The 19,971-nt window shown below is 37.3% G+C and overlaps 1 protein-coding gene across 3 annotated transcripts in view; it reads left to right on the top strand.

Moving 5' to 3' along the window:
* Positions 1-6,485: 6,485 nt before the first annotated feature.
* Positions 6,486-19,971, top strand: part of LOC149846304 (uncharacterized) — a 28,888-nt gene continuing 15,402 nt past the window's right edge. For all 3 annotated transcript variants that reach the window (XM_089997936.1, XM_089997937.1, XM_089997935.1), the window contains exons 1-4: positions 6,486-6,734; positions 7,351-7,468; positions 7,636-7,939; positions 8,165-8,237. In XM_089997936.1, coding sequence (XP_089854062.1) covers positions 6,525-6,734; positions 7,351-7,468; positions 7,636-7,939; positions 8,165-8,237 — 705 coding nt within the window. In that variant the 5' untranslated portion in view covers positions 6,486-6,524. The remainder of the gene's footprint in view (positions 6,735-7,350; positions 7,469-7,635; positions 7,940-8,164; positions 8,238-19,971) is intronic.

Raw genomic sequence — 19,971 nt, 5'->3', positions numbered from 1 at the left:
TTATTTCAATGCTTCTTAAGCAATTGGTTTTTCATATAAATAAAGAATACCTTTTTATTTTTATTTTGTTTTCAGTTATACCCTTTTTAAGGGTTATACTTTAGTGTCATTCTTGACACTTTCCCTTGTGAATCTAAGCTCGTGTTTCGAAGATCCCTATTTCATTTCATAGTATCAGAGCCACAAAAGTACTAGATCTTGAGAAAAAGCTATCTCGGTTTTTGTGCATGTTTGCAAAAGTGTTTGACACTTGAAGAGAAGTGTTTTATCACTTCATTGGGAAAGATTTCACATCTTGTTGTATTGTATTTTTCTTTCTTTTTTATTTCTCTTTTATCCATATTCCTTCTCTCCTTGTAATCAATGGATGACAATGATAAAGTCACCATCATGCCTATGAAACTAAGCGATACAAACTATGTAATATGGGCTTCAATCATGAAGCACCATATATGGGGAAAAGGCCTATAGGGGATTGTGGATGGTTCCTATTCGGAACCTAAGTTATCTCTTAATAAAAAGGAGAGAGATAAAGAGGTCCCTGTATCGAAAGAAGAGAAAATCAAGGCTCTTGCCTCATACGAGAAGAAATGAAAAGAATAGAGAATATCTCATGCGAAGATAATGTCATGGCTTATCAATAGCGTTGACATTAAAAAATGCTCAAGTCTTGCCAAATTTAATCATGCCGATAAGGCATGGGAATACCTTAAGAATATGTATTCACTCAAAGATATTGCACACGTGTGCAACCTCCAAGAAAAAGTTCGAATGATGACACAAGGAGACAAAACTATTCGTGAATATTACAATGGGTTGTCCAAACTTTGGGAAGAACTTTCCCTTTTAGAACCAAAGTGGCATTATGCCGAAGACATCGAGCTTCGTCAGAAACAACTCGATGTTGAACATTTTTACCAATTTATCACTGGATTAAGGCCGTAATTTGAAACCATTAAATCGGCCCTCCTTCACCGGAAAAAAAAATCCTTCTATTGTTGAAATTATTGAAGAGTTAACAATGAAAGAAAATCATCTCCGGAAAGGTTCTTCAAAAATTGAAGATGATTCTGTTTTAGCTGTGTCTAGACCAGAGAATCATGTTCGATCATATAGGCCTCCTCACTTTAACCGACAAAATGGTGACTATGATAAGAAGAAAGTTATTTATCATCATTGTCATGAACCAGGACACTACAGGCCACAATGTCCCAAACTTAAGGAGCTGAGAGAAAAAAGAGATGCAATTGCTGGATCAGAGTCTAAAGATCAGGATGCACCAGTTTTTCTGGCCCAACTAATGGAGATTCTTCAGCCTCTCATCAAAGGTGCCTCTTCCTCATCTGAAGCTTCAACCGACGCAGCAACCTCAGCTTTTTCTGATCCAGGTAAAATTTCTTGTCTCCTTGACTCTGGTGCATCTTTTCATATGATCCCAAATAATCAAGGTCTATCCAAATGTGTTAAAAATAAAACAAGTGTGTCAAAGGTCTTTACTGCTGATAGGACTTTTCTTGAAATAGAAGGAATACAAAATTTTGAAAAAAAATATAAAACAAAGAAATTTGCTATTCCAGAAATTAGACATGTTCCTAAATTAAATTTAAATCTTTTATCTGTATCTCAAATTTCTGATTATGGGTGTACTATTTCCTTTTCTTCTCATGGTTGTTGGGTACATGATCGCCAGTCAGACAAGCTGATTGGGGAAGGTCATAGAGAAGAAGGACTCTATTACATGAATTTTTTGGAAATGCCGAAGAAAGTTTTTTGTTATAATATTTAGAAAATAGAGTTGGAACTATGGCATAAGAGACTTGGTCATCCACATATCGCCAAAATCCAACATTTTCCAAATCTAGGAAAATTTTGTAAGTCTAAATTATTTGAGTGTAAAAATTGTATTCTCGGCAAAATGAAAATATTACTATTTCATAACAAAACCTTTTTCTCTTCAAGACCACTTGAATTAATACACTCAAATGTTTGGGGTCCTGCACCAGTAATTTCTAAAAGAGGATTTGTTTACTATGTTATTTTTGTCGATGATTTCTCCTGACATACATGGATTTACTTTCTCAAACATATGTCTGAAGTATTTTCACACTTTTAAACTTTTCATAATATGGTTAAAAATAAGTTTCAAAATGATATTACTATTTTTTGCACAGATTCAGGGAGAGAGTTTTTATCCACAGATTTTCAAAATTATCTTAAATTGCATGGCATCACACATCAAAGATCTTGTCTTTATACACCTCAACAAAATGGACTGGCGAAACGAAAACATCGTCATATTATAAAAACCACTAGGACTTTATTAATAGAAAATCAAGTCCCGAAAGACTTTTGAGCAGAAGTTGTCTTAACTGCCACCTATCTCATTAATAGAATGCCATCTTCTTCGTTACAAAATATCACTCCCATTGAAAAACTTATGAACATTTCTCCAAACTACTCTAGACTAAGAATATTTAGGTGCAAATGTTTTATATTTACTGACAAAATTGATAAACTTTCTCCTGGTGCGATTCTTTGTGCCCTTCTAGGATATGCTGAAAATCAGAAAGGTTATAGGTGTTTTGACTTCAAAAACAATAGATTATATATGCCTAGAAATGTTTCCTTTCTCGAAAAGGAGAGCTCCTTTGATTTTAAAAAATTAAAAGACGTCACTGAGTACTCCTTTTTGCTAGATCTAACATCAACATCTGATGAATATGACCTTGACTGTAACTTTGTTGATGATCAAAGAATTATTGATCTTAATCATAATGTTGAAAATGAAGAAGTTCATAGGGATACTAGTATTCAATATTTCAGGCGACAAGAGTCTAATCCTCCATGTGCACTTGAAAAATATTCTAACATTCTAACTAGACAATCATCCCGAGTCTCGAGGCCTCCAGAAAAGTTTGTATCATACGAGTCCTTCTCACCCACATATAGGGCAGTTATTGCATTAATTCACTCATATGAAGAACCATCCACGTATTTTTAAGCAAAAAATGATATCAAATGGATAGAAGCCATGAAAGCTGAATTAGATGCACTTGAAAAGGCTTCTACATGGACTATTCAAGATCTTCCTCTAGAGAAGAAAACTATAGGATGCCGATGAATTTATAAAATTAAAACCAAGAGTGATGGTACTCTTGAAAGATATAAAACCCGATTAGTAGCCAAAGGTTATGCCCAAGAATATATGATTGATTATGAAGAAACCTTTGCTCTGATGGCTCGTATGACAACTGTCTGAACCTTAATTGCCTTAGCTTCTATCAAAAAATGGTCTATTTTTCAAATTGATGTCAAAAATGCCTTTTTAAATAGAAAGCTAGTTGAAGAAGTATACATGTAACCCCCTCCTGGTCTAAGTATTCCTAAGGGTAAAGTCCTTCGCTTAGAAAAAAGCTCTTTATGTACTTGAACAAGCATCAAAAGCTTGGTATGATAGGTTTAGTCGTGTTATGATTAATATTGGTTTTTAATTCTGTTTAACTGACACTGTTTTGTTTATTAAGAATTCTGATGCATGGATCATTGTACTTCTTCTCTATGTGGATGATATGATCATCACCGAAAGCGATAAATAGGGAGTTGAAACGATTAAAACACTTCTTAAATCTTATTTTGAAATGACTGATTTAGGCTTGTTGAGATATTTTTTAGGCATTGAAGTTGCTTATTCTCCTAAAGAATATTTATTATCTCAGACTAAATTTGCTTTTGATATTGTTTTTAGGCCTGGTATTACTGATGATAAGAAAGTCGACACTCCAGAAGTTGTTAATGTTAAAATAAAGATTGATGATAAAGAACTTCTTACAGACCCTACTCCTTATAGACAGCTTGTTGGGGCACTTTTCTATCTATCCATTACCAGACCAGATATAGCACATGCTCAACATGCTCCTAGTTCTGTTCATATGGGAGCAATCATGCGTATTATCAGATACATCCAATCCTCTCTTTCACGAGGACTTTTCTCATCTTCCTCCTATGCTCTTGATTTAATTGCATATACTGATGTTGATTGGGGAGGTGATCCCAATCACAAATACGCAACCACTAGTTTTTGTATTTTTTTAGAAGAATCATTGATCACGTGAAGGTGTAAAAAGCAGCAGAAGGTATCTCTCTCATCCACCGAAGCTGAATACAAAGCCATGACAACCACGACCATGGAAGTAGTTTGGCTCCGACGACTGTTTGCTGACATGGGAGCTGAAACAACAAAGGTTTCACAAATGTGTTGTGACAACAAAAGTGCGATCTACATTGCCAGTAACAGAACATTCCACGAATGCACCAAACACATCGAAATGGATTGTCACTACGTCAGAGAGGAATATCTGTACGGGATAATTGATCTGCCATATGTCACTTTACAATGTCAATTAGTAGACTTCTTTACAAAGCCTCTCGTTGCTCCCCGATTTCACTTTCTCTTAGACAAACTTTTGCTCATTGTACCGTAAATTTGAGGGAGTGTTAAAATGTAAAACTATACATATATATACAATAATAATATATTATTATATATATAAATATATTTTTCATTTCTTTCTTTTCTGTAACTTTTTTCCTTTATTTTTATTTTTTGTCTTTATGTCATATAGTTTAGTTTGAACTAGAATGATAGTTGCTAGTCAAGTCCTGTCCAGACTTGACTAGCAATAGAGTTGTTCAACAGCTCTATTTAGAGCCATTGGACTGTGCCCAACAACTCTATTGAGTCCTCCTCTTTCAGCTGTGTATATAAAGGGGTGCAACCCCTCTTGTATATTATTGCAATGCTTATTAAGCAATTGGTTTTTCATATCAATAAAGAATACCTTTTTATTTTTATTTTGTTTCCAGTTATACCCTTTTTAAGGGTTATGCTTTAGTGTCATTCTTGACATTTTCCCTTGTGAATCTAAGCTAGTGTTTCGAAGATCCCCATTTCATTTCAGAGATGAGATTTTCATGGCCCTTGCCTGGCTGAATCTTGGAAGCGCTTTGTACATCATTTTGCGCATCTCTTGATGCATTTGTCTGAGGATGAACAAATCCCTGGTTGAGTTGTGTTCACAAAGAAAAGAACTCAAAAACTAAGGCATTGATGCTCATTGCAGTTCCAAATCCAGTCAGTGTTGATGTGAAAATGGCAATGACTGCTCCAAAATGAAGCTGCAGAAAGAAAACTAATAATAATGTTAATATGCAACTTGCAAATCATACAGGGATTAGTCAATATATGAGATATCAGTTCTCGCTGTAAAATAATGGTAAAAGTCCTGCATAAATCAAAATGCATATTTTCTTGGTTATCTGAATCCAAAAATCAATTTCGATCAGAAGCGTGGGAAACCTGACCGTGCTTTCCTGCATTTATCATCTAAAACAATAACTCAGAACAAAAGCTCACCATGGAATAATACAGATGGAGGAGGATGATAACAAGTGCAAACGACTACTTTTGCGCATCTCTAGATGGAGGAGGATGATAACAAAAGCTCACCATGGAATATATCTATATATATATATATATATATATATATATATATAGAGAGAGAGAGAGAGAGAGGAACACCTATCAGAGAGAAAAATGGGCAGCTCCTATTTTGGTGTCATTTAGCCATTAACAATGGACTTTTATCTTCTGCTTGAAAGATTAAATATTATGACTTTTACTGATTTAAACAAGTTTAAGATGTCGAAAAATTCATTCAACCGACTACTTTTTAAAATCATGACTTTCTGTTCAAACTCTCAAAAGGAATTCATGACTTTTTGATGTGCCAAACTTCCCTTAGTTTAGGTGTACAGTTGTATTTAACAGTAAACTATTGAACTCTTCCAATATGCTCCAAACTCCCAACTTCAAAAAGATTGCCTACAAGGGATGCCAAAATTGATGCCAGAAAACCTACAATAAAAGAGGATGGCAAGGAGAGTATGACAGCACGAGATCTCATCTGTGGCACCTGCAAAATGAATAGTGATAAGCATATGATCAAACATAAAAATTGTTGTGCACCTTAATCTTGATCAGATGAACCTTAGGCAGCAAAGTAAAAAGGAGCGGGATAAACAAAACATAGTGTCAAATTGATTGAAAAAAGTGTTCAAATAGAAATTATAACTGGACAATGTTTTAGTTGGAGATTACAAAGTTCTTTCATTTTAAACACAAAGCCTGAAGTTACTTTTTTCTCAAACGCTTGCTGCCACATAAGCCTCCTTTGTTTCTTATTTGCACTTTACCACATAAATATCAGCATATTTACTATCTAAACCAGCAAATACCTTTAAACTATCAAAACTAAACATGTTTTTGTTATTTTTATTTTTCAGATGCAATAAAACTAAACTAAACTAAATATGTAGATGATGTAAAGATCAACTAAAACTACATGGAATGCTATGCTTTATGTTATGCAAAACTAGATCTACGATGAAATGGGAGAGAAAGTGGCAAACTGTCGTAGATCGCCACTGACAGATTGGATGAGAAAAGAAGGTGGCTAATCCTATTTATGGAGAGAGTAGCTCACTACTCAACAAAGATTCTGCATCTGGTTCAACTCCCAGGGGGCTCTCCAATAGAGTTCTTGTTGCCAACGTTCTATCCGTCTTCTCTTCTAAAAGAAGCATGTAGCTTCCTGTTAGACATGCATCAGATGTTTCTCCTTCAATATCTACTTCAACCAGGCAATCCAAGTCGCCTTGGGAAGTCTACTTCAAATGTAAGTGTCAAATATGGGATGAAGATACTGATCTAATTATTTCATAATGTGTTCCGCACAATATGATTTTGTGTGCTCCTGATTAGATTAATTTACTTTTACAATTTTTACAAATCACATTTGCCACCAATAAGATGGTCGCTGTGGTTCCATTTGTTTGATGATTTTAACACCAGTGTGTTACAGAGTAGAGTTAAGCTGCTAATGACCTTAACATATTACCAAAAAAAACATTGGACCATAATGAAAGGATATATGCAGAGCAAGCTTGTGTATAGTGGCATTCTTATATAGCATTTAAGTAGAGAATGGATGCTTCCTTTTATATTTCACGTTCTTTTGATCTTCCTTTCCTTTTTCTTCTATCAAGTATTGAAGTGTTTCAGGCTGTCCTTTGATCCAAAAATCAATATGATCTTATCAATTCAACTAGGGTTGGCAACTGATTCTGCATCCAATTGATCAACTTTAGAGCCTCTCAGTTATGGTTTTAGTTGTGCTGTCTCTTGCCTTCACTTTTCTTTCTTATAGAGCTCCATCGCTGCTGCACGGCCATTCTTTAATTTTTGCTATTCTCAGACAGAAAATGCATTGCTTTTTTTTTTAAATCTGGCAGAATTCAGAAACACGAGTTAAGGTTTCTAGGTCCTTATCAGTACCCCCACGCACGGTCATTCTTGTGAGAAATGGCTCATTTCCTGCTCCAAAGGATATCACTGAAACAAAGAATAGCGGTAAGAACCCCGACAATCTTGCTAACTTTTATGTGAGATACTAGACAGAGGATTTTGATACAAATAGTTAAGAACTTGCTAGTCTTTCGGTTTATGTGTTTCTCACCATAGCTCCAATTCTGCTTTTGCAATTTTTTATGCTGACTTGTTTAGTCAAGTTAGGTTAGGCCCTGTCCATGTTGAAAGCGGTGCTGAGATTCCTGAAGAAGAAGCGGTTTGCAAGATCTGTTTATCTGAATCAGGAGGGAATCCACTTAAGATGGAGTGTAGCTGCAAAGGTGATCTAGCACTCACACACGAAGAGTGTGCAGTTAAGTGGTTCCGGATCAGGGGAAACAAGTTATGTGACATCTGTGGCAAAGAGGTTCTAAACTTACCAGTGACATTATTACGGGTGCAAGGCTCTGTTGAGAACAACAGACAGCAGCAAATTCCCAGAGTTACAGAGAGTTCCAATTCTCAGAGAAGCAGGTAGTTCTTCATTGAACAAAAAACAGAAAAGGAAAACTGCCTTCTTAACCGCATCATGTGGTTGTATTATGTTCAACATATGCATATATCCATATATAGAGTTAAGGGGTGCATTAAAATGAACATCCTAGTTAGATGTCAAAATAACCATCCAATATTTGCAGGCTTAATTTTAATCATGTTTATTGGTTTATTTACGATATGCAATTCCCCCCTCTACTGCAGATATTGGCAGGATCTGGTGATACTTGTCCTAATAAGTATACTCTCTTATTTCTGCTTCTTCGAGCAACTTCTGGTATGGATTCCTTTCTGTTAGAATTTTAATGTCATATAGTAATGTGAACATAGGATGTCTTCTTCGAGCAGCTAAATATGGTACTTGTACCCTGAAATGTGAGGTCATGTTAACCCTTTCCTTGAATTGCTCTACTAGTTGTTGGAGAGTGTAATTCTAGCTACCAACTGAGGCTCCTGCTAGTGCACGTCACCTTGTGTTGGGACGTTGCAGGTTCAAAACCTAATGGTATAGTTGTATGACTGGTAGGGGTCTGTTTAACCCCAGCTTGCCTTAAAAAAAAAAGTGCAATTCTAGCTGTTATTCTTATCCTGGGTCAATGGATGGTGTGTCTGATGCATCCATCTGTGGTTATTGTGCCCATTATCTTCAATGCATCTCTACTGAAATGAATGCTTTTGCCTGCCAACTGTACCCACTTAGCCATAATGGACCCTTACATATTTATGGCCCTAGATATCTTTTCCTCATGGAGAGCATAAGGCCCTGTTTGAAATCTTTCAGTCCGTAGTAGCTAAGGATGCAGTTACGTAATCCCCAAAAATTGTGGTTTTAGCAAATCCACATGGTTGTTTGGGACAAGTGAAGCAGTTTTAGCCAAGGATTTACCACTTCAACAGCTGTTTGGAATGCAGTTGAAATTATAACTGGAAGAACATTGAGAAGGTTGTCGGAGTAGGCACCAGTGTGAGATCTAGTGTAACATTTGGCAACTACCACCTCATATAGGTGGGAAGTGAAATGTGGAACGGGAGGTGTCAACTACCATCCCAGTTTCATCATTTCCTACAACTGCATCCATCACAAACAACTTTGGCAATGAATATTCCACACTTTCCACTCTGGCTTTCTCAGACGCCTAGATTCCAAACAGAGCCTTAATAATTGCAATTCATGCACTTCGATATTGCATGCAGGGTCAGGCATGTGAAATAACATGTCATCAGTCTATCATCATGCCATTATTAGGCCTTGTCCTTTATATGTGCTTAAGGGTAGGCAATGGATCGGGCGGCCCGGTGGGCTAAGTCGACCCGGCCCATGGGTCGGGTTTGGGTCAAGGTTTTAGGCTTTGACCAGTTAGCTACTGGCCCATCATATAAATGGGCTGAGCCCAGATCGGCCCACAGGCTATCGGACCGACCCCATAGGCTTGAGCTACCTAATTAATTTTTTAGTAGTTAGTTGCATAATAACTTGGTTACTATTATTATTTACTTAATTAGTTGCATTGATTATATAAGAAATGGAAAGATAATTAGATGGGTGCATTAATCTTTCATTTAATTAATTGCTTTTGGTGTTATAAGAATTAATTTATGAACTTCATTAAAAAATAACCTACAAATGCGTTTGGGTCAGGCTGGACAATCCCGCTGAACATTGACCCATTGGGTCAATGGGCTGGGTCATGGGATGCTCTTCAAACCCGAGCCCATTGAGAACAGGACCAAAACCTGGCCCAGGGCCGGGTCGACCTCTAAACGTGTCTGGACCGGCCTGATACACACCCCTGCATGTGCCTGGTCACAAATGTGTTGTACCAAATGGAGTAAAGATTTAGATATGTGGTCTATTATGAACATAATGATATAGCAGATATCATACTTTTTTTTAGATAAGTAGATCTTTACTTGAAATTAATGTTATACCAAATCGGTGGTTACCTATGTGGTCAGCAGGGTTCCTCTGTTAAATGGTGGTGTCCTCAACCCAGAGTTTTACCTCGCAGTCCTGGTTCTGGGTGAGGATTTCCTTTGATATAAAAAAAAATGTTATATGTGAGGACAATAAATTTAAGTTCTAATTACCAGTGGGATCAGCATTCTTGGATCACAGTCCCGTGCCCCTTCTTTCTAATTCTTTAACTTTTTCATTTTTTTTTAACTAAGCCAAGAGAACGCCTTATCACAAGTCAGTTTGGGTCATTGACCAAGTTTTAATTTTTTTTCTAGAAGCAAGAAAAAAACTCTATCAACGACCACACATGAGTATACCTTTGGTTGGTAAAACCCTAGAGATATTCTTCATAAGCTTTTTTTTACATACCATTCGGGTTTTGAACTTGCAACATCCCAACACATGGTGACGTGCACTAACAATGAGTGTTTAGGCTCGGCTCATCTGACTTGTGCAAGTCATGCCCATCTCAAGCTCATACGAGCCTGAGCCAGATGAGCTGAACCCGAGATGTCTTATTAGTTTTTTAGTATATTTTATAGTGATACAAATCTAGCTGAAGCCAACACCCATTATTCATGTTCGGCTCACTTATGTTGCACGACCTGATCGCGGCTCAGCTCACTAAGCTCATTTAACGAGACTGAACAAGCTTCATACGAGCCAAACCAAGCTGAGCCACGAGCAGCTCGATTCGTTTATCAGCCTTACTCGTGGGCGACCAGGTCTTTGATTTTGTGTACTTAAAAAATGCCAAGTTTCTCAATTCAAACCGGCCATGGTTGGATTTTTTGCCGACTTGAGTCAACTGGAATCGGAAACTCATCCGGTTCATAAGTCAAACTCGGTGAGTCATCCGAGTCACAAGTGACTCATCCGAGTCACAAGTGACTCATCCGAGTCGTGATTTATGCCTTCCGACGGCGACTGAGTTTCCGGCAGCAGGCTCTATGCCTGAAGGAGGTAACTCTCTCTCTCTCTCTCTCTCTCAATTGATGCTCTTCTGCAGTTCTGCCCTGTTTTTGGTGTTTGTTTTTTTAATTTCCCTGTTCTGCATTTTCCCTGTTACATAAAGAGTAGCCCGTGTTAGTTTTGAACTTTTGCTTGTAATATATGTTTCTTCTAAAATGCCAAATTGTTATTTTTAAATGCATAAACTATTCTTAATTTATGCAGAAATAATAAATGTATGAATATTATAGTTGTAGGGTGGTCAATTTATGCATGTTATAACTAGATGAAAGACGAATGATTGGTCGTCTTTGCTGTTCATTTATAATGTTTCAAAATGTTACTGACTTGTTTCATGAAAAACACATTTTCAGTTTCTTTTCCAATAACAAATTTTGCTGTATTTTAAAAGCCGACTGGTTTTATGCTGGGGTTTCTTCGCCTATCTGATATGGATTGGAAAGAAAAAGAAGAAAGCCTGCATGTTAGAGTATTATTATATTTATGAAATTCTGAGCACAAGTTATCACGTACCCGTTTGGCTTCATGGGATTGAAAGTCGCATCCTAAATTATAGGCCAAAATTTGATATTGAATTTTGAAATATTTTTTGTTTGAAACAGTACAATTTTTTGTTGCTTTGAAATAAAACATGGATTTCTGAGTTCCAAACCAAACACCTGATAATTGGCACATAGTGAATTATTACTTTTTTGGATTTTCTTATTTTTCTTTATTATGTACTTCAAGATATGTGTTGGATTAGAGACTCCCATTTTCATCCACAAGGTGTTATTTATTTGCTGAACCCTTGTTAAAGTTCTCAACTTCTCATATCTGTTTGATTTTTTCCTTCTAAATGACAACAGTAAGTTATCCTACAATATCTACCATGAGATGCTTATGTTTAGATCTTTATTCTTGATTGGATCCAGTTTGAACGCTCCCAGATTCTCCATGAAATGGGGTGCAACAAAAACTAAAAAAAAAATTGTTTTCCATTTGCACATTCCACAAAAGTTGACCCTTTGAGGTGTTTGGCAAATGTGCATCTCTAGTTCGCTCATCCTTCCCCACTTTTCACTGCAACATCCAAGCATAGTGTATATAATAGTAGGAAAATGTGTTTCATCTTTTTATTTTTCAGAAAATGAAGAGGAAGCAAGAGAAACCTAAAGATCCTGCTTGGGAGTTTGGGGAACCTTTAGATGAAGAAAAAAGAAAGTGCAATGTAGAAAATGTGGGAAAAAGAATCATGAAGGTATCAGTAGGACTGAAAGCACATTTGTCCCATAGGAAAGAGAAGAAGCTAAAGGACGACCACATGATACTGTAAATTGATGTACCAGCTAGAACACAGACACAGGCAATGAAAGCTTCTCAAGTTGACTGCCTGATTTATTTTGGATACACCAAGGCCTCGATGGCATAGGTCATTTTTTGTTGTAGAACCTGACAAGCAGAAATACCACTATAATTTCTTAGGAACTATGTCACAGGGATTCGGCCAGCAGGGTGCTGCATCTGCGTCGATGCGATGCGACACGACTTGGGTGCAGGTGCAAGTGCGGCACCCGGTGCAGTCAAGCCGACTCTGGGTGCAGTCAACGCACCCAGGATCATAAATGTCCAACTCTGGACCGAAAAAAAAATTACGATGAAAGGGGTTGGGCGGGGGGATTAGGGCAAAAAATTAACTGTTTTTTTTATTTCATTAGTGTTATTGTTAACTGTTAAAAATTTTATATATATATATATATATATATATATATATATATATATATATATATATATATATATATATATATACCCTCCCGCACCCAAGTTTTTTTAAAGTGCCACATTGCTGCACCCACACCCGCACCTATGTGACATAGCTGAGGAAGGAAATCATCGGTTCTTCAGTGCAAGACACTGAGTTGTTAGTTTATAAGTTAATAAGAAGGGCTTTTTGGATTTTAAGGCATGCAAGCCCAGTGCTTAGTAAGTCAAGAAGCATTCTCTTAAGCATGAACCGATGGCTCAACCTAAAAGCAACAAAGAGCCAACAAAATGCCTAAACCAAACTACTGCCTTTCCAGTACAAGGATAATTTCAATAATAAATTTGGCTACAAGATAAAGCTAGGCTCCACCAGGTTCTCAGGTGGAAAACAAAGCATAACAGACTTGGATCAGACTGCATATGCCACACTAATACTTTCCAACTTCTCAACATATGCCACATTCCTGTCTTCACACTTCCCTGGACATTGTCATTTCCGGCAGTCCAAATAAAGGCTTTTTTTCACCTTTACAAATAAAAGAAGTCTGATAAGGGAAACAAAAGAATGGATTTATAAGCACATGTGGGTACTCAATAGTCCATGAAAACTAAAACCAAAAGGCGCTAAGCTTAAAAAAAAAATCCCATATGGCAAACTCCAGTCAGCTGAAACTCATAATGTCCACTGTACCCAAAACTCAAACTCTTCTAGATCTGTCTTATAGTTAGATTGTTGGGCCCAGTCAGATGGACTAAAGGATACCAGTAGGCTGGTCAAAACCTACAAGGTCACATGCATCACTAAGAGTGGCTCATATGCAAGTACAGAAAATTCAGTTGCATTTTTTTATGACATGCCTTTTCTGAATCATGATCTATTTAACTTGGGAAAAAAGAGAGAGAAGAGCAGATGAAGCCAATCATCAGGCAAAATTTTTTGCAATGACATACAACAGGTCAACTAATTATGGTTGATTGCATCCTAAAGAGCATGCCAAGAGAACAGATACTGAATAAGGATCACTTTCTGCATCAGTCTTTGAGAAAGAGTCAAGTGAATACTTTCCCGTAAGATGTGAGCTAGGTATGCTTTCAAAAGCACCTTTCACTCCAAAGCAGACTATATTTTGCTGTTTCTCTTTTTGAAGTTTAGTAGCCTAAACACAATGCGTATTGAACATCAACATAATAGATAAAAAATGACAATAAATCCACTGCACTTTGAAATTCTGGGAAAGGAACAGTGAAATTCTCCAAGTTTCAGTATAAATTGAAGAAACGAAGAATAAAGCTGAAAAAAGAAAGTTCATTGAACATTTTCAGTGAGGGATTTTATATATCAAATTAGATTGAAAAAAAAGCATACTGGCTGCAGGAAATTCATGTTAATTGCAATATTTTCAAAGAGCAATATTATACGAAAGAAAATACAAAGTTTCCAACACACCACCTATTTTGAAAGTGTCACATTTTTAACTATTTATAAATTTATTAGTTGTGACTAGAATATGTTTTTTGAATCAGAGTATGAACGAAGATTTTTGTCAGTATTCTGTTTTTGTTTTCTTTAAAACTCACCATACGAATGCAGTCTACATGTAAGTTTTTTGGGGACCAACTCTCGGATCGATTGATTACGACACAAGCAAGATCTTTTAAAGCTTGAAAACTGATGACTTAAAATTCTCGTAAATATTCGAGCATCCAAAAATCATATTCTTTTATTGAAAATACACGATCCAACAATTGATTCCTAACAAACGAACCGTATCGAATACATACAAGGTCAGATTCATGAAAAAAATATCGAAAATACCTAGTTCACATTTCGGTAAACATATTTTCAGAAAACATATTCCAGTAACACAATTTATCAGAAGTATATGTATATTCTTTGTATATACAGATAATTTTCCGAGATTTTATTAAAAACTAGTTATTTCAAAATATCGCGATAATTTCCTTGCCGAATTTTTTCAAGAACGAGATTTGTCAAGTGGCAGGGGTTGGCAACTGCGTTTTCTCTCTTGGGAATTGGGACTAAAACCCTTTGCTCGGCAACAGCTGTGTAGACGAGTGAAATTCGTCAGAGATCGCCGAATATCGTGAATTCCCTTCAGGTTATTCTTGATTCTGCTTTTGATTTCTGCATACCCATTTTTACCCAAATGATTTCTTGTTTCGTTTCCATGATTTCTGTTTCAACAAATCATCAAGAAACCCATTCACATGGGTTGTGGCAATTTTCACAGTGTAGTGTTTATGGTTTGATTTTAGGTCTCGAATGATCAAGAATGTGGCAAATGCGATGTGAGTGTTGATGGTTACGGTCTTTTGAGCAAGAATTGTTATGATGATTAGATGCTTTTTGTTATGAAAACAATGAGGCAAATCCTTGGAAGCGATTCATTATATATTGCTAAACTAAGCATTTCTTGGCATAAAAAATTGATGGGTCTCTTAATTTATCATTTGGATGGTTGCAGTTTCGAAAGAATGGATACCCTTCATAGACATGCCTTAGTTCACTTTCATTGATTAGGGTTCTTTCCCATGCTGGGTCCTCCTTATAGAGGGTTGAGAATCTAATCAGATGCAAAGGAAGAGTTTATGAGTAACTATTTTGATTTTTGAGTAATAAGTGCAGTGTGAGGATTATCCCTTATCAAATTGGTTGTCGAAAGCTTGTGGTTATTCTCTGCAATCTATTTCAATTGTTTTGGTCGTTATCAGTACCTACGTGAGAATATTATCTCGCATTGGACTTTTCAATTTGGAAATAGTGGAATTTTGATCAAGAAAGAAAAGAGAAAGCAAATTCTGATGATGTACGAGCTAACATCTTTTCTGTTTTGATCTCGCTTTTTGATGTTATGAGAAATTGATTCAGTGATGCTTATGGCGAAGTGTAGTTTCTTTTCAAGATTTTTTGTAACGACGGGTTCATGGGCATTAGTTTCGAGAGAAAATTACCATAATAACTTCAAAACCAAGAAATTTTTTTCTTAACAATTAATTAAAGGACTATACAATCATTTACAATAAACATTACCATCCAAATACATATGTCTAATTGCATAAGCAGAATAAACATAAAAGTTAAAGTGAATAATACTTCAAATGTGATGAAGTCTGATGGCAAAGTCAAAATCCTTGAGTAGTTCCTTCTATTGGCAGCAGTTCCTGAACCTACGGGAGTGAGTCTATAACCCAGTAAGTTTTCATTTACAAATTAGACAGGACCGTTACAAATGTAGTGAGCTCTAAGCTCCTAGTCTTAGTTTAGTTTGCTAACTATGCATGCATGTTTTTTATGAATTTTTACCCATTTTTATTGTATCTCTATTATTATATTCAAACTCATACTTTACTCTAATCAGCTATTCCGGACATAGCTTTATCGGGCTTAGCAACCCATGTAAACAACTCAAAGTCTACAATGTTGGTCAAATGTATCAACCACTCACAACAATATAGTCCAAACTGGCCCATACTATGGACACAAGTGTTGCACCTGCTCGCCGGTTGCAAGCCGAGAGTCACAAAGAGCTCATCAGTAGCTAGCCGAAGAGATATGGTGACTATACTTGCCCCTAAGGTACTCAAGGAGCTATACCTGCCTCAAGGTGTCGAGAAGCTATACCTGCTCCCAAAGTTTTGTGGTTCATGCTACATCCTACATGTGTCTAGTGGGCAATGTTTTAACCCCTAAGGGTCACCTAAGAACGTCTGAAAAATTCTCAAGGTACACACGAGGTATACACCTCAACAATGCCCTAAACCTTGTCTCCTAGTAGAGTTCCTTATTATGCTCTGTGTGGTTATCCTATGCACATTATTCTTTCAACATTCATTTCTTAAAGTTAGTGCATTATACAATCATCAATGTATATCCACTAACTATTTTTTAACACGTATTCACATGTCATAAATTTAAGGATAACATTCCACCATAGACTTATTAAATCACATCACTTACAATGCCCCTCTTAAGGCATAAGCGTGACATTCTCAGGGCAGATTCTATCTCGAAATTCTGGAACTCTACACTCAATTCTCAACATCATACATCAATCTTTTACATGTAGAAATATCCTGATATTCTCTATACATAATACATTCATAATCATGTCATAAATCAAGAAACATGCAACATATGTCATCATCTTTAAGCATCATACTGAACATCAAAGTTATGAATTCCTAAGCATGCTAAACAATGTTTTATTTAAAATAAATAAAACTAGCATACTTGAAACACATGGAATCACATTGAAAAATGCCTAAAGCAACTAGCATGTATTTTATTTAACTAAGGAGAAATTTGCAAATGTTCACTTACCTAGAACGCTTAAATTATAATTCTAAGGAATATCCTTAGCCTTCTTGCAAGTTTTGATCTGAAATATACGAATATCTCGTATTATCATTTAAAGTCTCTTTTTTTGTAAAAAAATTATGAAAATACCCATGGACTTTAATGTCAAACTTTTACTCCGGTCTTTCAAAGTTTGTCATCACATCCCCTTCTAGTAGATCCTACTCGCAAAGAAGAATCTAAGGATCCAAAAATCACTTGAATCCGACATCGGGGTACCAAGTTATGCCTTGTTTACTATTCGGGCATACTGAGGGCAAAATGGTCTTTTCACTCTTCGACCACCCCCACTTTCATGTATTTTTTTTTATTTATTTTGTCTTTACACCATATTTTTACACCATATCTAATTCACATTAAATTCTGAATTCAAATCCATTATTATTTCAAAGCAGATCACTTAGATTTTTCAACTGCAACTCTAACTGGATCTTGGATCTGGTATGCCCGATCCAAACCTTTTTGTGATGGTTTGGCACAAGTATGGCGTCTATGCTGAAAAGTCTTGGATTTGGATTAAACTCAACTAAATCTACTTAGTTTTGGATCCACTTTAGGTACCCGCGATTCGATCTTAGTTTGGATCCAAACCTAGATCCAGTTCGTATTGAAAGATCGAGGTCTTCGCCATGTCAATTTTTCACTGTACCCTTCCACACACACACACACACACACACACACACACACATATATATATATATATATATATATATATATATATATATATATATATATATTCTCTAAAAACCTGGCCGACTCAGTCTAGACCGAGTTGGTCTGACCCAGATCGTGGGCCTGACTTGGTCTGAACTGAGTCAGTCTGCAGAAAACAGACCCGACTCGGTCTGCCCTGAATGAGTCGGTCTGCCTTGAATATAGGTCGGGTTCGGTCTGTCTAGATCGAGCTGGTCTGTCAAGAAAACAGACCCGACTCGGTTTGCCAAAGCAAATCCGACCTAACTCGGTCTCATCAGACCGAGACGGTCTGCCAACATAAATCAGATTTGACTCGATCTGTTCAGACCGAGTTGATCTGTTCAGACCAAGTCGATCTGTTCAGACCGAGTCAATCTGTCACTAATACCCAAACCCGACTTGGTCTGTCTAGACTGAGTCGGTCTGTCACATGTCTTTTTTTTTTTTTGTTGCTTGGCTCGGTCTGTGCCCAGACCGAGTCACCCTGCTCATTACTTGACCCAGCTCAGTCCAGGTCATGCCCAGACCGAGCGACATGGCGAACTCGGTTTGTCTTTTGTGTAGAACGAGTCTGCTTGTCTCGAAGTCTGCGGTTTTTTTTTTTCAGTTGGCACTTGCTGAAGATGAGGGTAGAGGGTCGAACCTCCTGTGCCTCCTCGCTGCGGACGACAGGCGGTCCGTCTCCCCACCCATCGTCTCTTTTTTTTTTCGTCACCAGCAACGTACCGGTTGTCGGTAGCGATAGCAGAGGGAAACCCTCTCTGTTATACCCGCTTTATGAGAGGTAGGGACATGGTTCTCCCTGTCCCTGCGTCTCTGCAACTCGCCGGCAGCCTCACGGTTGCCAACGTCTTATTCTTTGAAAAGGAAACAAGAGAGAGAGAGAGAGGGCACGAGACTTACCTTTGGTCGGCGGTGGTTGTGCCTCCTCCTCTCCTCCCTCTGAGTCTCTCTCCCTCTCTCAGGTTGCTGAACCGAATGGGGAGAGAGGAGGAGCACCCATGGCTTTTATAGCCGTGGGTGAGGGTATCCGTTACCCCCTCACCCGTCTCCTTCCTTAATCGGGGAGAACGTTTCCCCCTTCCCTCTCCCACTTTCCATTTTTGTGGGAGAGGGAGAGGGGTAACACTCTCCTCTTCCCGTAATCGCCTGGCGATTTTCCTCTTTTCGTAACCTCCCCAACTAGGCGGCAACGGCGTTACAATTCCACCCCCCTTAAAAAAAGATTCATCCTAAATCTTACTCTAAAATAATTGGGGAAACTGTGTGAGAATGTTTGCTTCATTCTCCCATGTAGCTTCATTCTTACTGTGATGCTTCCATCTCACCAGGACCTTCGGAAAAACCTTATTCCTCAGCTTATGCTTTTTGAATTCTAAGATCTCGATTGGTTCTTCCCGAATACTTAAGTTTTCTTAGATATCCAACATTGATTCTATTGTGTCCAGTATATGTGAAGGATCTGGCACGTACTTCCTTAATATGGATACATGAAATACATTATGCATCTTGGAGAGCGATGGGGGTAATGCCAACCGATAGGCTATAGGCCCTATCATTTTCAAAATTTTGAAGGATCCAATATATCTTGGATTTAATTTGTCCTTCTTTCCAAACCTCATTACCCTTTTAAACAGTGATATCTTCATGAAAACGTGATCATCTTGCTCGAATTTCAACTCATGTCGCATTTTATCTGTATAACTTTTTTAAAGACTCTGAGTTATTTGGAGTCTTTCACAGATGAATCTGATCTGCTCCTCTATTTGTCGAACCAATTCAGGCCCTAAACTTTTCCTTTCACTGACCTGGTCCCAACATAAAGGTGTTTTACAGCGTCTCCCGTATAAAGCATCGTAAGGAGTCATACCAATGCTAGCCTGAAAACTTTTGTTATAGGTAAATTCTACTAATGACATAATCTCGTGCCAAGAGTCGTGATACTTCAATATACAAGCTCGCAACATATCTTCTAGCCTTTGGATGGTCCTTTCCGATTGTCCATTTGTCGGAGGATGAAAGGCTGTGCTCATCTTCAATTGAGTCCTCATTGCTTCTTGAAAGCTTTGCCAAAACTTAGAGGTGAATTTCGAATCTCTGTCGGATAGAATGGAGTCTGGCACTCCGTGCAATCTCACTATCTCTCTAATAAAGAGACCAGTCAACTGCTCGAAGGAACATGTTGTCTTGCATGCGAGAAAATGCACAGATTTAGTTAGTCTATCGACAATGACCCAGATTGCATTTAATCTTTCTTTGGTCTTA

Source organism: Nuphar pumila, chromosome 2, assembly GCF_984573655.1.
Source record: "Nuphar pumila chromosome 2, dmNupPumi1.hap1.1, whole genome shotgun sequence".
Taxonomy (NCBI): Eukaryota; Viridiplantae; Streptophyta; class Magnoliopsida; order Nymphaeales; family Nymphaeaceae; genus Nuphar; species Nuphar pumila.
Note: the sequence above shows the minus strand (reverse complement) of the source record. Positions and strands in the feature narration are given on the sequence as shown.